The following is a 20,423-nucleotide window of genomic DNA, read 5'->3' as shown; positions in this document are numbered from 1 at the left end:
AAATCAAGATGGCGCTAGGGGCATGAGCCCCTTACAGAAGACTCTGCTGCCATCTTGGTTAATGGCAGCTGCATGCGCAGCACACGGCATTCATAGAAAGGAAGGAGAGGTAGGTGGAGCAGGTGGGCACTGCGGGACCACACAGTCTGGGGGGGGGGGCTGGGAGCTCCATCTCTGCGATCTGCAGCAGGGTCGGGAGTCGACCCTGCAGAGGATTGCAGAAGGGGAGAGTTACCCCCACACCCTAAGGAGGGGCCCTTCAGGGGCCCCTCAGCCAGGGCCTGACCTGGCTGCCCTTTGGTGCCAGCCCTGCCATCTAGCATTTCATTCAGGTTTCCATGTGTGTAAAAGGCCATCACGGTATTGGGAAAGGCACCTATTAACAGGATATTCATTCCTGATAATATAGTTGACTTTTGAGAAAATATTAAAAATGAATCTCAAGTCAGTTATTTCCTTGGTGCTATCTTAGTGCAATAAATTAGAGTAAAACAAATAAAACTGAACACACATTAGCTACCTAACTCCACCTTGAAACTACCACTAGAATTAAAGGTTAATATTATATGGTGAAGATGAAGGTGCTATGGTAATTCATCACTTTGCTTTTTAATTAGTTCTGCATCATAACTATGACACTACATAAGAATGTTTATCTGCATTTAATTGGAGGGCACCAGCTTGCCTAAATGTGCTTTAATCTTGCTAATAAAGGAAACAAATGATACCATTTATTAGAAGTGAATTTTTGATTTGGAGAAGAGAGGTCAATTTCATGCAAACTGATTTTTCTCTCTTTCACAGTAAGTGACAAATTCAGTTGTACACAACATTTTACACCACTTAGCCATGAACATAGATGGTTACTGAGACAGAGTAGATGGGTGTGTCACACAAGCATTCTCTGACATTTGTGTTTGTTAATTCTGGATGTGAAAGCTTTGATTAATTCATATGAAAGTGGGGGGGCAAACATAGGCTTTTTAAATTAATACATACATTTATGAGTACAGTGTACTAACGGCAGTTTGGCATACTATGGAATACTATCTATGGCAGTGAAGGCAGAACTTAGCTGTGAATCTGTTTCACCTTTTAAATCCATCCAAGTTGATAGCCATCACTAGATCTTGCGGAGTGAATTCTATAGTTTAACTATGTGCTGTGTGAAGTACTTTCTTTTGTGTGTCCTGAACATTCCAACATTCAGCTTCATCAGATGGGTCCAGGTTCTAGTATTATAAGAGAGAAAGACTTATCACTATCCACTTTCTCCACACATGCATTATCTTACACACTCTGACATGGCTCCCCCCACCACCACCATACTCGCCTTTTTTCTCAAGACAGGTCAAAAGGTCACTCCTTTTTCAGCAACAGGATTTATGCTTTTGACATGCATACTTAGTACATAGGCCATTGATTTGTTTATATTTTTTATCCTGCCCATTAACTCAAGGTGGCATACATGGTTCTTCCCACCTTTTATCCTCACAACAACACTGTGAGGTTGCTTAGGATAGAATATGGTGACTGGCTGAAAGTCAACCCAATGAGCTGCATGGCTCAGAGGGGATTTGAGCCTAGATCTCCCAAGTCCCAACCCAATACTCTAACCAATGTACTACACCAGATCTCATTTAATTGTTTATAGCATAGTCACTCATTGTGTTGAACCATTGGATTGGCCAGAAATATAGGCATGAAACATGGGGGTCAAGTCCATACATCTTCCTGTGGTAACATCTCTATCCATCTTGAATAACGAAGTCTACAATATTAAACTCTTGCTTGAGAATAAGGGTGCAATCCAACTGCTAGTTATGCCAGGCTGAGGGGAATTAGATATGGTGGACCTCTGGCTGGGCCAACTGGGTTCACTACACCGGCATAAGCCCCTCACCCCAGCTGGGATTTGGGACCCAACCAGCTCAGCCAAGGGTCCTCTGGGGAAGCCTAGTCCAACATAAGGGGAGCCAGCAGAAAGCCTGAAAGGGGGGCATTTGGGGGGCATGTTGGAGACAAGGGGGGGACTTACATGATATCCGGTCCCATTCAGCTCTCTTCCGCAGCCTTCCATTGTGGCAGCCAGTACACTGGGAAAAGAAGTGGTGGAAGAAAACATATATTTTCATTCCTTCTGTCATGCTGTTCCGGCATAGCCAGTGTCCTCCCCTCCATGAGACCTCTAAGCAGCAGCTGGGTGTGCCAGCCCCTTCTGCCAGCTCCCCCCCCCCAACTGGCTTCACTCCCACTGGCCTCCAACAAGTTGGATTGCTCTGCCCACCTCATTAAACTCAGTTGGGTTTACTGCTGAATAAATATGCATAGGATTGTTAATATTTTGTACTTACTTGTGTGCTAGTACACAAATCCTGTAACAACTCTCTACACAGGAAAATGTAGTAGAAAATTGCTTTGGTAAGAATAAAGATGTTTTAAAAATATCTAGACATACAAATATGCTCACTATATAACCTATGTCATAAAACACCAGCAGCTACAAAAGGACAGAACCTCTCAGTAGAATAACGTTCAGAAGCAAGTCAAGTTTGCAGGTTTCTGCTGCATTAACTTTGAATTATAATTGATCTATTGCAAACTGAAAGAGAAAGTGAGCTGTGATGCATAGGACTGTGTATATGGTATGAATAACTACATCCATCAGGGTATAATAAAATGTTGATTACTCCTAAAATAAAAATAAATCTTGGGGTTTACCACTCAAATGCGGTACATTCTTCTAATTACGCCATTGATGAGGTTGACTTCAAATTGGCTGCAGGGTAAATACAATAAACCACTAAGCTCCATATGCCATGCTGAGCACACCAATAAAAAGAATGATCTAAACAAAACAAAGTAATTGGGAAAGAAGTCACTAGAGTAAAAAGACACACACAAAAGTACACACAACTCTGATCTTGAACACCCTTACTTACAGACAAATAATACATGAGTCATATTCAGACATGTGTAGTAGGGGCCATAGGTCCCCACTCCCAGTGCCCACATCCTTGTGAAGGCCTGGTCAAGCTGGCCTCACTTGAGCAAAGAGTTTGCTCTGAATCCATGTGCAGCTTTGTGCTTACACTTACTGTTAACAACAATATAGGGACTGGAGGGACATGAAAGATCATGTCTGGATCAGATAGCTGATAAGCTGAAATTTGAACTACATTAAGAGAGGCCATGCTGGATTGGCAGAATTTGGAAGGAGCATGAGGGGATGTGCTGCATATGAGAGGGGGGAAAGTCAAGAGAACAATGGGAGGATATTCAAAATGATCAGTGGATACTGGAAAATGGGGTAAAGATTATGGCTTTGTTCAATCTTTTGAGGAGAATTCCTCTTTCACATGGATACCCACAAAGACGTTTTATGCAGGTATAATGTCACATAGGAACCACCTAAAGAAATAATGCAAGGGCAGCACGAGGTCAACCGTCAATTTTTGCAAGTATAGGGGAGGCAATAATTCCAGCATAAGGAAAGAAAAGGGGGCATAAAAGGGAGAGGAAGGCAGAAGTTAAGCAAATGTGAATATCTGACACAGTTAGTTCCAGTTGTGTCAGTTGAAAAGAAGGCTTTGAAGAACACTCCCTGGACAACAGACAGCAGGACGATATGCCAACCATTGAAGAACCTTTGCCCTTGACTGAACAAAAAAGGTTCAGGACTCACTTCCACCAGAAGGCTGGCCATATCCCTTTGCTTAAAGTGTGTTTTGGGTTGCAGTGAGCCATCTTTGAATAGCAACTATATCCTCTGCTGTGGTTGAATGCTTGTGGCCATTTGTCTTGAACTGTAGCCTTGTGGGCATGTGCATCACTTTGCCCTCAGTAAAACTGAATTGTACCTTTTCCTTTTGTGGTCTGGATATCTCGTTCAATTTACACTACGGGTGTGCACTGACCCAAGAGTTGATTCAGCATTTTGCAGGCCACCTCAATCCAAGGAGCTTTGTAGGCTGTCTGGTTTGGCTTGGGTTCCAGCCAAGTCGGCTTCATTTCCCCCTATTCATTATTGGGAAATTTTAAATTTTAAAAATGGCTATAACTATTTTCTTTTACAGGAAAGGATGAAATCTAGAGACATACTAACCCTTCCAGATGGAACAGAAACCTACCAACTTACAGGCAAATAATTCTAGGGTTTATTGTGCCAGGCACCTTTAATTTTTTTTTTAAAGGAACCATCTATAACCTTTTGATTGGGGGCAGAATTGGTTTAAATTTGCAGGCAAGGTCACTTCTTTGGAGGGCATGAATCCTGCTATATTTCAGAAGCATACCCGTAGTGGTTGTCCTGCAAGGGCAGCCATTACAGTTTTAGGATGGGTAAAAAAGGAATTAATATGTTTTATGGGCAGTTGGTCTGAAAATTGCAAACATGATCAAGGTGCCCCTGGCTCAGAATCAACGCTCATTGAGAAACCTGTGCTCTCGTGATTTCTGATTGTGAAGAGCAGCCTTTCCCAACCAGTGTGCCTCCAGATGTCGTTGGACCACAACTCCCATCAGCCTCAGCCACCATTGCCAATGGTCAGGAAAGATGGGAATTGTGGTCCAACAACATCTGGAGGCACACCGGTTGGGAAAGGCTGGTGTAGAGCCTTCTAAGTGCATTCATCCAAATGTGCTTACAAGCCTCTTTACACCTTCCCACTCAAGGACTGGGCTAGGACTGGAACATTGGTGTCCAAGGCAGTGCCTGCACCGTTTACACACTTTCAACATTTTTACAGGGCTAAGATTTTAATAGAACCTATAGCCACTTCACTCTGCTTAGGATAGGACAGGCACAATGATTCATCAAGCCAAACTGAGCTCACAAAGTCAAAAATTATGACATGGGTGAGAAACCTGTGGCTCTCCAGTTGTTGTCAGACTCCATTTCCATTGGAGACTGAGTCAAAACACATCTGGAATTTCACAGGTTCCCCATGCCTGTATTAAGACCCGCCAGCAGGTAGTTAATATATCCTCAAATAGGCAGAAAGCAGAGGGTGTTTTTTCAAGGCCCATGGAGACTGCAAGATATGCTATGAGCTGTTTTTCACTTGGCGGGGGTCACACATTATGCAGGCCTGGCTTATAATAACACCCTTGAGCCATTTTTTGGACTTTCCAGTTTGGATTGTGATATCCTAGGGCAACAGTTGTAGTATGCTTCTACATGCCTGATATATGTGATGTCATGGATGTATTTAGGAAGCTCTCAGGTGTTACATGGTTACTATGGACTGGACTTGAAATGTTAATACATTGGGCTGCACCTGGCAACATCTAGCAAAGCTTCCGCCTCTTGTTTATTTAGATTTATATACTGCTTAATCATAAAACCATTTTGGCATATAAATGGTATATAAATTAATAAATAATAAAACTCTAAGCAAACGTACACAATAACATTATTGATAAAACACAGCTAACTTCCACACAAAAATCAAGAATACTTAAAATAATCATCAATAAAACACATATAAAATTGGTAAAACCTTTAAAGCAAACCTAGATAACCAAGTTATATGTCTGGGTAGGCTTGCTGAAATAAACTTTTTCAGCAGGTGTCTAAAACAGGAAGAATTACTGGCCATGGGACAGTGCAATGCATTCACTAGAAATAATGCATTTCTAAACAGACCTATGGGCAATCCATTCCAGAAATATCTGTCTGAACCTTGAAATCCATTCCACTAGTTGCTTCCTCATCTGTGCTTGTCCTGGTTTTTGATTACTTCTACTTTTGGCCAAGGTCCCTAAATAGACTGTAACACACGACAGAGCACACAATTATTGTTTTGTATTTGTTAACTCTGCTGCCACTAGTCTAAACGCACAGTTACACAGAATGTCAGATTTTATCTCTGAGCTTAATGTAACAGCAATATGATGTGTGTCAAATGACTGATGGAAACAAATGGAATCTGCTCTTCCTGTAATGGGTTTTTAATTGTTAAAAGTGAGCAAGAAATCACTTCTCTTAGCACTGATAGCGGGCAAAGAGAATCCCCAAAACAAAAACAAAGCAAAACCTGAGAAAACTCTACACAAATATATAATCTCGGTTGAATTTCAAGATCACTATTAGCAAAAGGCAAGGCCAAATAAGGAAGGACAAGTTCAGTAATTGCCTGTCCCTTTGGGAGCTTTCCATAAGGCTTTGCTCTGTTACAGAGCTCCATAAAGAGCCACATCATTGGCTTTATAGTCTATTGCTGTGACCTGTCCCCATGAGCCAAGGTGAGATCATGTCAGCACGTGATTCTCTTGATCACGTTGTATCAGTCTGAGCAGGAAAAAACTTCTCTCAAATATGCAGTTATGAAACAGGACCAGGAGCAAAATAAGCCCTTTGGTGGATGCACCTTAAGAAGGGAGTGTTTAAGCAGTAAATTGGCATCCTGGTTTAATGGTTCTTTTTAAACTAGGGATATATGAAATTGACCAAGAGGAATCCTATAACACCATCTTTGTCACCTTTGTGACAGTCCATGGAGAATAATGGAAAACAACAACCAACAAGAGCCACTTGGGGCCCACTGGATGCTAGTGACTCTCATTGGCGTTGCTACAGATCCGTTTATGCTTCCATATGTTCTATTTGTTACAGCAGACCCTGGCTGGCATGTCATACGTGCATTCTGCTCTCAGACAGGGATGGAAAGTTCTGTCAGTTTTGGTTCTCTCCGTTTTTTGTTTTTTCCAATCTTAAATTCAGCTCTTCACTTTTCTGCAGCAATTTGCATTTTCTTTAAAAAAAAGATCCTCATGAAAATTCTCCAACATTTTAGTGTGAATTTCTCCTAACGAACACATTTTTGTAGTCAGTTTTGACTAATGTACATATTTTTGCAAGCCATTTCTTGTCATAAATGCATTTTTGGTAGTTATTTTCATTCATATGTTCATTTTTGTGCACACTTTCCCCTAATATATACATTTTTTGCATTGTTTCGTTGGTGAACAGCTCTGCAAAATTCGATTAAGTGCAAATTGTGAAGGAAAGCTGCGTTTCACTTCTCACGTTGTTTTGGAAAGTGCAAATTTGATAGATATGACTTGACATGTGAACTGACTGAATCATATTTCTCACCCATTCCTACTCTGAGAAATACTGCAATGTTTAACTTGTAGTCTAGCGCTGCAATCTGTTGTGAACTATTACATGTATTCACAGTTAGTTCTCAAACACTGAAACTAGTTGCAGCAATGAATGCAATGCTTTTGATACAACTACATGAGAACTAAATCTAACAACTTATCATTGAAAACAACATGCATGCACTTACATGACAGAGCTACACTGCAGCAAGGGCATGGGACAATGCTGATACAGGCTAGCCAATTCTACTCCTGCAGTGCAACTGGGACCCTATTTCCACCATACATTTAAAGCACTATCATACCACTTTAAACAGCCGTGACTTCCCCCAAAGAATCCTGTTAAGGATGCTGAGAGTTATTAGAAAACCTCCCTCTCCCTCACAGAGCTCCAACTCCCAGTGTGGTTTAACAACCAATCGCTCTTCCCAGGGACCTCTGGGAACTGTCATTCTGTGAAGGCAAGAGGGGTCTCCTAACAACTCTCAGCACCCTTCACAGACTACAGCTCCCAGGATTCTTTGGGGGAAGACCTGACTGTTTAAAGTGGTATGATACAATGCAGATGAGGCCTTGAAAATGGAAATGGACTGCCTTCAAGTCGATCCCAACTTATGGCGACCCTATGAATAGGGTTTTCATGGTAAGTGGTATTCAGAGGTGGTTTACCATTGCCTTTCTCTGAGGCTGAGAGGCAGTGACTGGCCTAAGGTCACCCAGTGAGCTTCATGGTTGTGTGGAGATTTGAACCCTGGTCTCCCAGGTCATAGTCCAACCCTCTAACCACTACACCACACTGGCTGTCTAGATGAGGCCTTAGTTGGCTTGATTTTAAATTAACACAACAGTTGTGGTTTGTAACAGATAGCAAGTACCAGTGCAATGGCTAACACAGTGCCAGTGTTTCTGTTCACTGGAAGCACATGAGTTGTAGAACGTGTTCTATTCTTCCTTCTTTTTTTAATCCCTGAACTGGCTAACTTCATGCTTTATTTTCTTGTTTCATTGCCTTATTGATGTTGCATTCTCTTTTTTTGCTATTAAACAAACACAAGTTAAATATTTATGTGCCTGATGGCTAAAGTGAATCTAGAGTATTTCTGAAAGAGGACCCGCTAATGCTAACTCACGCACATGATGCATTTATGGAAAAATTGTAATAGCCTGCTACTGAAGCATGAATATTTATTAAGAAATTGTGAGCCAATAGTTTCAGCTCAATTTCCTACCGAGTTTCTAAAAGCCTTCATGTTTTCTGCTGTACTGCTTACTTTTCAGAACTACTCTGCTATTACCATTCTGATATGAGACTGAGGGAGAGGGAATACTGCAAGCATATGAGTCAAGAAACAATGAGAATAATTTAGTACTGTGTGAATTGTTGGGTGTTGGATGCAGTGAGTGACTCCCACTGGCTTCCCAGTTTGTAGAGTCTTTTTTTTCCAGTTGTGGCTTTGCTGCTGGTACCTTCTTTTTCTCTGTGAGACATTCATCTACTTATTTTGATTTATAGTATGTCCGGTCCCAAAGGTTCAAGGTAGTAAATAAAAATGCCATTACAACGGGGGGGGGATCAAACAAGAGGAAAATACCATTTACTAGAGTTGCCATGGAAATTGAGTTGCTCCTCAAGCTACTAAACTTTGCAGGGATTCCAAGCAATGAGATAACAGAATTTTGATTAGATATGCTATCTGCATTCCCAAGACAAAACAACACCACAAAACAATTTGACTATCTTTCAAAACAATGAAGCCAATAACCTAGCAGGATGGTGGGCTCTCCCTCTCTGGAGATCTTCAAGCAGAGGTTGGGCAACCATTTGTTGAGGATGCTATAGCTCTACATCAAGCTAATGGGGGCTAGTCTATTAGGGCAAATGAGTCACTGACCTACCAACTTGTCTTGGTTCCTCCAAGATCACCTGCCTTCTTACTTAAAACCAATCCAGAGGGTGGCCCTGGCTATTTGATTCTTCCTTCTTAGTCTCAGTGCTGCTCTTATACAACTCAGCAGGGAGGAGGAGGAGGACAAAAGCAGAATTAGCTGGCTCCATCTGTCATTAGCCATGGATTGTATCTAACTAAGTGTTACTCAGAGGGGACCCATTGAAATTGATGGACCTAAGTTAGTCATATCCATTAATTTCAATGGGTCTACTCTGAGTAGAACAAACATTGGATAGAACTCTCTGGCTCCACCTACTGTTGTCCTCCTTGGTTTATGGCCTAGCAGACCCAAAGGGCGCCAACTACCAGGACATCAAGGAGAGAATTGGACTGGATAGCCTACAATGCTCACTCCAATGATAAGATTCAATTATTCAGCATGGGAAACTCCAAGAAAATTGAAAGAGAAGCCAGCAATAAAAACAAAACAAGCTAGGGTTAAATGACACAAGAGAGAAAACCTGCAGGAAACCACACACAAACACACACCAACCATCCAATACTTCTCTTCAGAGACTAAGAGCAGGAAAAACAAGCATTATTCGCTTTAAAACAATATCTGGTATCTCATGCTCTTGGCTTGCAGAGGTGGAATGTTTTGCTTTTGCTCCAGGGTTCTCCTTTTATTTGGATGCGTTTAACACATAGTAATAACATGGAATGTACCCCTCATTGAACATGTGGTCATCCAGAACTCCATGCAATTTCCTTTTCTAAACTATATACTAGTGCTTTGAGGCTATACATTACTGCTTACATCCTCAGAGGTACTTCTTTGTGTGTGGCCGTTATGGAAGTGTGGCATTATTCTTCACCTTACTAATTGTGCTCCATCCACTCAAAGTTGATGACTTTTTAAAAGCCACATGCTAAATGGAAAGGGCTATTTCCATTCTGATCAGGGCTTGAGAGGAAATAGATAAGCGTTCCCTCCCCATGTGCTACATGGATGGTAGGAATTGCACACATATCTGAAATTTAATTAACAAAAATCAAAGCTACACAGTAAGAATAATGTGTAATTTGGCCAGTAGATGCAAACTAAGTCTGACGATCCTCAAGAGGTCATTCAGAACAACCCCCAATCTCATAACAATATTTAGGATTTTAAATGACAATGACAGCATAAAACCCATCCCAGTCTAGCCCAAGAGTCCAAATAAAACATATTAAACAATTCAACATGATTTAAAACAAAGAACAGCAACGATTAAAAATCTGGCTCAGCATCTTTACATAAAAACAGATTCTTTTTTTAAAAAGTGCTTTGAAATCTGTTTAAAAGCAGATCAGAAAGAGCCAAACATACATACCTAGAGAAGGGGAGTTCAACAGGCATGGGGCCATGACTGAAAATGCCCTATTTCTAGTGCCCACCAATCTGATTGATCTTGACAGTGGACCTGAGAGCAGGACCTCTGTGACTGATCTTAAGCCAAGTAGCTTCATGTAACGTGGTCCCACAACACGTAGGTCTAAGTGAAGGATTAACAACACAATCCTGTGCATGTTTATGCAGAAATAAGATCTGCCATATTCAGCGGCATTTACTGATGATGGTACAAAAGATTACAGTTTAAATTTTACATCCCTCTGACATCAAGCCTCAAAACTCTGTTATGTAAAAGATGAAACCAGAGATGAGTAAAAACAGGCCTTTGACTCCCATGGAAGAATCCACCTATCTTGGCAGATAAGGCTATCAATGGCTGCTAGTCATTATGGATCTGCTGGGCCTACACAGTTGGAGGCATATGCTTCTGAATACCAGTTGCTGAAAATCGCAGTAGGGCAGGCTGCTGTTGTACTCAGGTCCTGTTTGCGGACTTCCATAGACATCTGGTTGGCCACTGTAAGAACAGGATACTGGACTAGACGGGCCATTGGCCTGATCCAGCAGGCTCTTCTTATGTTCTGACATTCATCAGGCTTTGGAACAGATTTCTGCTACAATTCCAAGGGATATAAATATCCAATGCATCAAACCCCCAAATTTCAAGTGGAAATCTACTGCATGTGGAATTCTGTGTCAACCTAAGCAAAGCCAACTATGCCAAGATCACAGGGGTAACACTGCTGGTAATATGGATGAGTTGGCTGCATCATATGCTCTGTTTAGTCCTCCAGAACACTGCCTAACAGAGCCTATATTACTGCTGTACCAGAATTTGTGCTTTTTTCTGTTATACATGTTATACAGTGCCTTGCAATTTGTTTTTCCCCATTATTTAAAACAATTCCATCATTTCAAAAAACAAAACAAAAAACCCATAAGTATGGACAGGAAGAAGTGACTTAACATTTTCCTTTCTGGTCCTCTACAGCTCACAACCATACTAAGCTTTTTCACCCACAATGGGAAAAGATATAGGGGGTGCTATGAAAACTTGGAAGTATGAGCTCTGAGAGGGGCATGAAGGGTTTCATGAAACCTCCCACTCCTCTTTCTCTCTGCTGCTACCAGTTTTGCCATCAAAGCCGTGGCAATCACACTCCTGGAGCCTCAAAGTAGGGCTTCTTGATGGGGAAAAAAAGAAATTGTGCCTGCCTGCAGTCAGAAGCACAACTGTCACTGGTGTGTTCACCCCACTTTTCACCATAGTTGGCACTTTGACACCGCAAATAGTGAACACGCACCTAAATTTCTCAACCTACGGACAGGATGGTAAAGTCAGGGGAGGCATCCTTGCTCAGCACTCTCTGCCTCCACTCTGACCTGCAACTTGCTCAGGCTGCTTCAATTGAAAAAGAATAAAAATTCAGAGGAAAAAATCATGGAGCTCTGTATAATGTGGAGATTGAGCCATCAGGAGTCATGTACTCCCAGCAGGGTCACCCATGGCGTTAAGGTCAAGGGAGAGGAACCAGACAAAGAACGATCCAAGAATGTCCTCAACGGCACAACAGGTGGAGGATAACAGTGTGTATGTTACAATGGCAGTGAAGGCAGATGAAGGCTGCAGCAGATAAAAGATTTCCAATCGTCATGGTATCCATGCTATTGGATCAAAGACTTTTTCTGTCAAGATTGTGTGTTGACCGTTGTGTGTCGATCTCCCCACATAAAACAAATTCACGCGCAGGTGTCTTCCAACCAACCTTATTTTGGAAGACAATCTTACTCTGTCACAAGTGATCGCCAGTAGCAGTAGCAGCAGCATAATATACATATTGTTTATGTTAAGGTGACATTGTAAACCTGTCACATGATGACTTAACCCCCCCATATCATATGTATGTGTGTGTATGTGTGTGTAATTGTTGCTGTTGTTGTTTAATTGTTTTATATGTGACTGGATTTATTTATTTCTAAGATTATTTTATATATACAAAATTGTTTTTTCATACATTTTCATTGCATTGTAAAATTGCTTCAAGTTGCCTCATAGGAAGCGATGCATAAATGAAAGAAATAATAATAACCCCTCTCTCCCTCCCTAGCCAGTCTGGTGCTCCTGCTGGCACGATTGCCCTGCACCAAACTTGCTCCCACCTCCCCTCTCCCCCTCTCTGTCCTGCAAGGCTGCAGCAACTCAGCCAGACAGAGGTCAGGTGAGCAGTGTAGCCCCATCATGCCGTCCACTGCAGGAAAGGATGGCAACTGTAGTTGTGAAGGGAAATGAAAGGCAACAGCAAACTTGTCCAGACAACCATCTCCCCACATACTTTCTCACACATTGACAGCTGATATGTTGTAAACATCTCCTTACTGTTTGGGAAGAAAGCACAGATGTGACCAAGGTATCGGAGTGTAGTTTGCTTGCCTGTGTGGGCTTCATAACTCTCACGTAGAGCTCGGCTCTCCTTTTGTGCAATATTGAGCTGGGCACATTTCTGACAGAGAAAGGTCATGAGGATTGCATAGCATCACTGAGGGTGGAGAAAGGGAGGTGGTCCAAAAATGACATATAAGTGCCAGGAGGAATGTTCTTTGTTGTCTTCCTGTCTGCTCCCAGCCCACTTCTTCTCATGTTACATCTGACCAGGACCAATGAGGCAGTCAATATTTCAACCAGAAAATACGGACATCCTAAGGAAAGTTCATATCATAAGAAGAGCCCTGCAAGATCAGACGAAAGGCCTATCTTGTCCAGCATCTCTGTTTCTCACAGTAGCCAATCAGATACTCCTAGGAAGCCCACAACCAGGACATGAAGGCAATAGCCCTCTCCCACTTTTGTTCCCCAATGACTGCTATTTAAAGGCATGCAACCTCTGATCCTAGAGAAAGCATATAACATATATGCTGGCTCTCTGTATTTACTCAGTCCAATCCAGCAATTCCTTGTAGGTGTCAATTCATACATGGAGCTCCCCTGCCTGTGAGGGCTGCTCCATTAACTTCAGTACATTTCTCTACCAGAACTCCTGGTACATTTCTGATACCCAAGGAATTTGGAGATCAGTGTGAGTGTGCAATGTTTTTACACACTTTAGAGCCCCCCATGACGGTGAAGGTCTAAAGCAAGGAGCCTCCACTCCTTATACATCATCCTCACATGACTGAGAACCCCTGCATAGTCAGGGTTTTACATCAGGGATGGAGCCTCCTTGAGTAGGAGAGGCTCCATCCTTCAGACGGTTGCCCTCACAATCATGGATAGGGTTGGGCAAATCTATCCATTTAGTTTCTCTCAGTTTCACATTTTTCCAGTCTTGTTCCATGTGCCACATTTCTATGTCAGTTTGCAATTTCTTTTTTTAAAAAAGTCCTGAGGAAAAATTCATCAGCATTTGAGTGCACATTTTTCCTACTATGCATGTATTTGTATGCCATGTTGCCTAACATAATGTGGCCCTGTATGTTATTTTCACCCAATGTCTGCATACTTTCCCCTTATACATGTATTTTGGGGTTAGAAAACTGCATCACAAAATTTAAAGCAGTGTAAATTTCAAAGGGTAGCTGTGTTTTGGTTTGCGTATTGTTTCAGGAAGTGTGCATTAGGTAGATCCACATTCAAATATGAACTAAACCACATTTCTTCCCCAACTCATGGAAGGCTCTAAACAAGGTAAACATGATGTGTCAGAAGGGCATGACTTTGGCATGCAGCTTGATTTTTTTTTGCGTGTTTGTTTTTTATGTGAGGAAACTGAGCACCCAAGCGATTATGAATTTCTTTGAGTAAAAATTAGCCTTTATAGCCAAAACAGGAATTTAGTACAGTCAGTACAGGAACCAAATCCAGAGTGTGTATGTGTGCATGCTAGGGATGGGGAGGAAATATCTGCTAACTTGGACTTAGTACTAGATTTTGACATAATGTCTTTCTGGACCAGCAATGATTTCTTGTGGCTGGTTGCAGCTGTCATCAGCACTTAAAAAAAAAAAAATCTGTTCCAAATTCTATCTTATTGTCTTCATAATTAGCTTTCCTCTAAGCTGATGCGTTCTTAACTACTGTCTAGGTGATAACGATCACCATTTACATCCATTAACCTCCCTCCAATTTTAGGTGATGATCTGTCTAATTGAAATGTAAATAGAAAAAAAGATGAAACAGCACAAGCATTTTCATAACCATTTCAGTTAGAAATTACATTCTTTTTTTCTTAAAAAAATGGGCAGATGGGCGATTGTGAAACAGGAACAAAAAAAGGGCAGATTGGCAACAAAAGCCGGACTCTTGGAATTCAAGTGGATCGGAACTAGGCAGCGAATCTCACCCCTAGCACATGTGTGTGCCATTAAGGGATCATTGGATTGAGGCAAGTATTTCTACACTTTGCAGCAGAAATGTGCACAAATATTTTGTCCCTTGGTTGTAACAAAGAAGGAAATAAAGTCAAGAGCAATAACAGCTCTCAGCGCTGAGCAAACTGAATGATTCAAAAGCTGTTGCTGATGGGAACAAACAGTTCCTGAAAAGGTAAGGATTGTTAGTGTGAGGTCTTCCTTTGGCTCAGACTGAACACTCAGAATGATGGAGCCAGACTGCTGCTGCCCAACTGCTTGGAAGTCAATCTTTACATTCACGGATGAGCTAATGCATTTGTGGAGAGGCTCATAAAGGGAGGAGTTCACCTTGCGTTCGCCTTGGCTCACAACAATAAATCTCCCCATGTTTCCAGAAATAGATGGCCTTTTTCTTGTCATTGATCTGCATGCCATAATTTAAGCATCTGCATCCCCTAATGTGGAGCCTTCCAATTGCCTGAAAGATTGCTCTCCAGGGAATGATCACAAGGACAAGGACAACCTTTTAAAATGTAAGAGCCCCATCAGTGGAAATGGAGGGTCCTGAAATCCAGGCAGGGTTTGGATACAGCCAAATGCTGACGCGCTATTATATCCCTTGATAAATAGCTCCTAGAGGCATTGTGGATGCAGGCAGGCAGCACTGTAGCAATTAAATCCAAGACAAGACATCTAAAGTTAAACCCTGCAAGCACACCATTTGCAAGGGGCCTATTAATACATGCATTATCAAAAGGATAGTAAATACAGGAAATGCAAGGGGAAGGATATCCTGGAGAGACAAGGGAAGTTCTAAGGAGAAAAAATGAATTCTAGTCAGCAAGCTTTGTATGGTCTAAATATGGAAGGAACAATACTTCCAGTTGCTAAGCTCTGTGTCGTGCAAATGAGGAAGAAAAAGAGTCCTTTCTGTGCTTTGGTCAGCTCTGTTAAAGTAGATCATTGTGATGGAGAAACTGATTCATCAGATCAAGATAAAGAATCACTGAGTCATGGAATAGTAGAGGTGGAAGGGGCCTACAAGGCCATTGAGTCCAACCCCCTGCTCAATGCAGGAATCCAAATTAAACCATATCTGACAGGTGCCTGTCCAGCTGCCTCTTAAATATCTCTTGAGTATCTGGCATCGGGGAAAGAAAATCATGGGACTTTTTTGTTAATTGAGGCCTTTAGTTTACAAAGGTATATAAAATGTCATTCTGTATATGAGAGAATCTTATATTGCTGGCCTTTTCTGGACATTTTGGACTGCAGACCTCCCTCCCCCCCCCAATTGTACATCCTGAAACCCCATCAGTTGAAATTGTCCTGATATTCTGGGAACTTTCATGTGAATAATAAAGCCTTGTTATGATTTCTTAGCCTAGTATACCAAACTCTCTCAGATTCAGAGTCCTGTGTGTGTTCTAATACACACATGGAACTTTCTCATTCATTTCAACAGAAGGACCTCAGGCGTATCTCGCCCTCCATTAAAGGGAATCGAAGTAGAGGTAGAATCCATCAGAGAATCAAAGAAAGAATCATTGTGAGGCTAATGAGAAAAGAATCGATACACAAAGCTAATGCTGTTACTATTAGCATCAACATTAACATTTGTTACTGGCTTCCCCTCGATTCTGAATGGAAATGTCCATCTAAATATGAACGCTCAGGAAAGAGAATTACAGACTGGAGAACAAAATGTTATCCTTAAGAATCAATTAGGAATATTCAGCTGCTCTCCAAATCATCATCTCTAGCTACCCCCTCTCATACTGAGAATAAACCTTGTGATGTGAGAATATCTTGTCTTTCCAGAAGCAGCTTGCGGGGGGGGGGAGGCAGAGCCATTAATTAATTGATTCATTCATTCATTAATAGCCATTGCACTAGCTTAATGTAAGAAGAGCCTGTTGGGTCAGGCCAGTGGCTTGTCTAGTTCAGTATGCCCACAGCAGTCGACCAGTTGCTTATAGGAACTCCGTAAGTGGCACCTGAGCGCAAGAGCACTTTCCCCCCCTTGCAGTTTGCAGCAACTGGTATTCGGAAGCATCCTGCCTCTGACTGTGGAGGCAGGGCATAGCCATCACAGCTAGTAGCCGCTGATAGCCTTCTCCTCCATGAATCAGTCTAATGCTCTTTTAAAGCCATCCATGTTGGTGGCCATCACTGCCTCTTCTGGGACTGAATTCCATAGCTTCACTAATTGCTTCCCAGCAAGTGGGTCGCTGTTACTTACTGGGAGGGAGAGGGAGGGGAGGCTGGGAGGAGGTCATCATGGTGCAAATGCACCAACAGGAGCACCAGATTAGCTTGACCAGTTCATTTGCACCGCACCAACCTCCCCATCACCTCTCTCTTTCCTCTTCCTCCCTCCCAGTACAGTAAGCAAAAGCTGCTTCTGTGTCTTTCCCAGTGCCCATCCTGCAGTATTGGCTGGTGGTGGACATTAGGGATGGGTGAGAATTTCGATTCAGTTTGCATTTCAAGCAGAATTTATCAAATTCACACTTTCCAAAACAACATGAGAACCGAAACACGGCCATCCTTCGAAATTCGCGTTTATTAGAATTTTGGGATGCCGTTCGCCATCTAAACAACATTTACAAAAATGCGTCTATTAGGGGAAAGTGCATAAAAATGAATACATGAGTGAAAATAAGGTATGATGTGATAAGAAATGGCTTGCAAAAATGTGTACATTTGTCAAAACTGCCCACAAAAATGTGTTTATTTGGAGAAATACTCACTAAACTGGTAGAGAATTTTCATGAGGATTTTTTAAAAAGAAAAATTTGCAGATTGCTGCAATAATGCAGAGGAGTGAATTTAACGTTAGAAAAGTGAGAAACCGAGAGAACCGAAATTTATTTATTTATTTATTGCATTTGTATACCGCCCCATAGAGGAAAGTCTTGACCTGGCACCGAAAAGATAACAGTGCTGGCACCAGGTGTACCTCATCAGGGAGATCATTCCATAATTTGGGGGCCACCACTGAGAAGGCCCTCTCCTTTGTTGCCAGCCTCCCAGCTTCCCTCCGAGTAGGCACCCAAAGGAGGGCCTTGGATGTGGAGCATAGTGTACGGGTGGGTTTGTCGGGAGAGGCGTTCCATCAGGTATTGTGGTCCCAAGCCATGTAAGGCTTTATAGGTTAAAACCAGCACCTTGAATCGAGCTCGGAAACATACAGGCAGCCAATGCAAGCGGGCCAGAATCGGTTTTATATGTTCGAACTGTCTGGTGCCTCTTACCAATCTGGCCGCTGCATTTTGCATAAGCTGCAGTTTCCAAACCATCTTCAAAGGCAGCCCCACTTAGAGCGCATTGCAGTAATCTAACTTGGAGGTTACCAGAGCATGGACAACTGAAGCCAGGTTATCCCTGTCCAGATAGAGGCGTAGCTGGGCCACCAACTGAAGTTGGAAGAAGGCACTCCATGCCACTGAGGCTACCTGAGCCTCAACTGACAGAGATTATTCTAGGAGAACCCCCAAGCTATGAACCTGATCCTTCAGGGGGAGTGCAGCCCCATCCAGGATAGGTTGGACATCCACCATCTGTCAGAAGAACCACCCACTAGCAGCATCTCAGTCTTGTCTGGATTGAGCCTCAGTTTATTAGCCCTCATCCAGTCCATTGTTGCAGCCAGGCACTGGTTCAGCACATTGACAGCCTCACCTGAAGAAGATGAACAGGAGAAATAGAGCTGCATGTCATCAGCATACTGATGGCAACGCACTCCAAAGCTCCAGATGACCACACACAACGGTTTCATGTAGATGTTGAACAGCATGGGGGACAGAACTGACCCCTGTGGAACCCGATACTGGAGAGTCCAGGGTCCGAGCAATACTCCCCAAGCACCACTTTCTGGAGACAACCGGCCAAGTAGGAACGGAACCACTGCCATGCAGTCCTCCCACTCCCAACTCAACCAGTCTTCCAGAAGGATACCATGGTCGATACGATGGTATCGAAAGCCGCTGAGAGATCAAGGAGAATCAACAGAGTGACACTCCCCCTTTTCTCTCCCGACAGAGGTCATCATACAGGGCGACCAAGACTGTTTCCATGCCAAAACCAGGCCTGAAAGCCGACTGAAATGGATCCAGATAATCGGTCTCATCCAAGAGTGTCTGGAGCTGCCCTGCCACCTGTCGTTCAAGGACCTTGCTCAGGAATGAAACATTTGCTACCGGCCTATAGTTATTAAGATTTTCTAGGTCCAGGGAGGGTCTCTTCAGGAGTGGTCTCACTACTGCCTCTTTCAGGCAGCCAGGGACCACCCCCTCTCTCAGAGAGGCATTAATCACTTCCCTGGCCCAGCCGGCTGTTCCATCTCTGCTAGCTTCTATTAGCCAGGAAGGTCATGGATCCAGCACACAAGTGGTTGCACGAACCTGTCCAAGCACCTTGACAGATCTTTCCATCCTAGTGGTGGTAGTGATGGGCAATGTGGAACATCATGACATGAAGTAACCTCTTATAAGAACGTGGTAACTGAATTGCTTTTTCCTTCCAATTATTGCTGGGGCTGTCTAATCAATAATCTCTGCAAGCTGCTCTGGGAGCCTTTTCAGCTGAAGGTAAAGGTAAAGGTGCCCCGCACTTGTAGTGCGAGACGTTTTCGACTCTTAGGGTGACGTCTTGTGACGTTTACTAGGCAGACCATATATATGGGGTGGGATTGCCAGTTCCGTCCCCGGGCTTTCTTTACCCCCCAGCATATGCCGGGTACTCATTTTACCGACCACGGATGGATGGAAGGCTGAGTGGACCTCGACCCCTTTGACCAGAGATTCCTCCTTTCATTGGAATCGAACTCTGGCCGTGAGCAGAGCTTCGGCTGCGTTACCACCGCTTACCACTCTGCGCCACGGAGGATCATTTCAGCTGAAGAGTGGGGTAAAAAATCCTTTAAATAAATAAATAAAGGCATGGGTTCCTCACCTAGGGTTGTGTTCATCCAGTCAGCCATTTGAGGCAATTAGACATGTGGAAAACTCACTGAGAAGGTTGTTTTTCATTTCTGTTTTCCAGTCTTGAACAGCAGATGTATTCAGATTATTTGGCTGCCAATTCAGATTAGGACTTGCGATCCACCTACACCGGGTCAGAGCTCCAGATATGCCATCACTACACCTGGAGCTGAGCTGGAAGCCTGCACGACCCTTTCTTTTCAAGAGGACTGCTGGGCAGCTGGCTGCTTGTAAAAAATGCCACTATTTGGATAATGGTTTGATGGGAGAAGGGTGAAGGTTGGTTATGGATGGTGAGAATGTTAAATGCATTTTTGCATCAAATGTGCAAAGGGGGTATTGTCATTTGTATCAGCTGGAAAATAGCTGATTATTAGTGGATCAGTGCAAGCATGACAGAGAGTTTATCCTTTTCCTCTGCTTCAGTCCTGAGGAAAATCCCTCTTTTGAAGCTAGTATTTGCTTTTGGAGGAAATCCCCCATTGGCACAAATGTGGTTTTCCCCTAAAGTGAACACTAAGTTAAGAAAAGGGACTTTCCTCAGGTTTGAAGGAGGGGAGGAATGGGTTAAACTCCTCCACTATGCCTGCACTGCTCCCATTAATCACTGGGTTTTTCTGCAAGCAGCTGCAATTTGCATTTTTAAAAGACCTGCACTTTAGCTGCAAAGACATGTTTAGCATCATGTGTAGGTTGAGCCTG

General features: G+C 42.8%; 1 protein-coding gene across 1 annotated transcript in view; it reads left to right on the top strand.

Annotated features, from left to right (window-relative positions):
• Nucleotides 1-14,690, top strand: part of LOC133385830 (putative protein CRIPAK) — a 56,287-nt gene extending 41,597 nt beyond the window's left edge. Inside the window, exon 2 of the mRNA XM_061629412.1 lies at nucleotides 14,629-14,690. Coding sequence (XP_061485396.1) covers nucleotides 14,629-14,642 — 14 coding nt within the window. The 3' untranslated portion in view covers nucleotides 14,643-14,690. The remainder of the gene's footprint in view (nucleotides 1-14,628) is intronic.
• Nucleotides 14,691-20,423: the final 5,733 nt, after the last annotated feature.

This window comes from Rhineura floridana, chromosome 5, assembly GCF_030035675.1.
Source record: "Rhineura floridana isolate rRhiFlo1 chromosome 5, rRhiFlo1.hap2, whole genome shotgun sequence".
NCBI lineage: Eukaryota > Metazoa > Chordata > Lepidosauria > Squamata > Rhineuridae > Rhineura > Rhineura floridana.
Note: the sequence above shows the minus strand (reverse complement) of the source record. Positions and strands in the feature narration are given on the sequence as shown.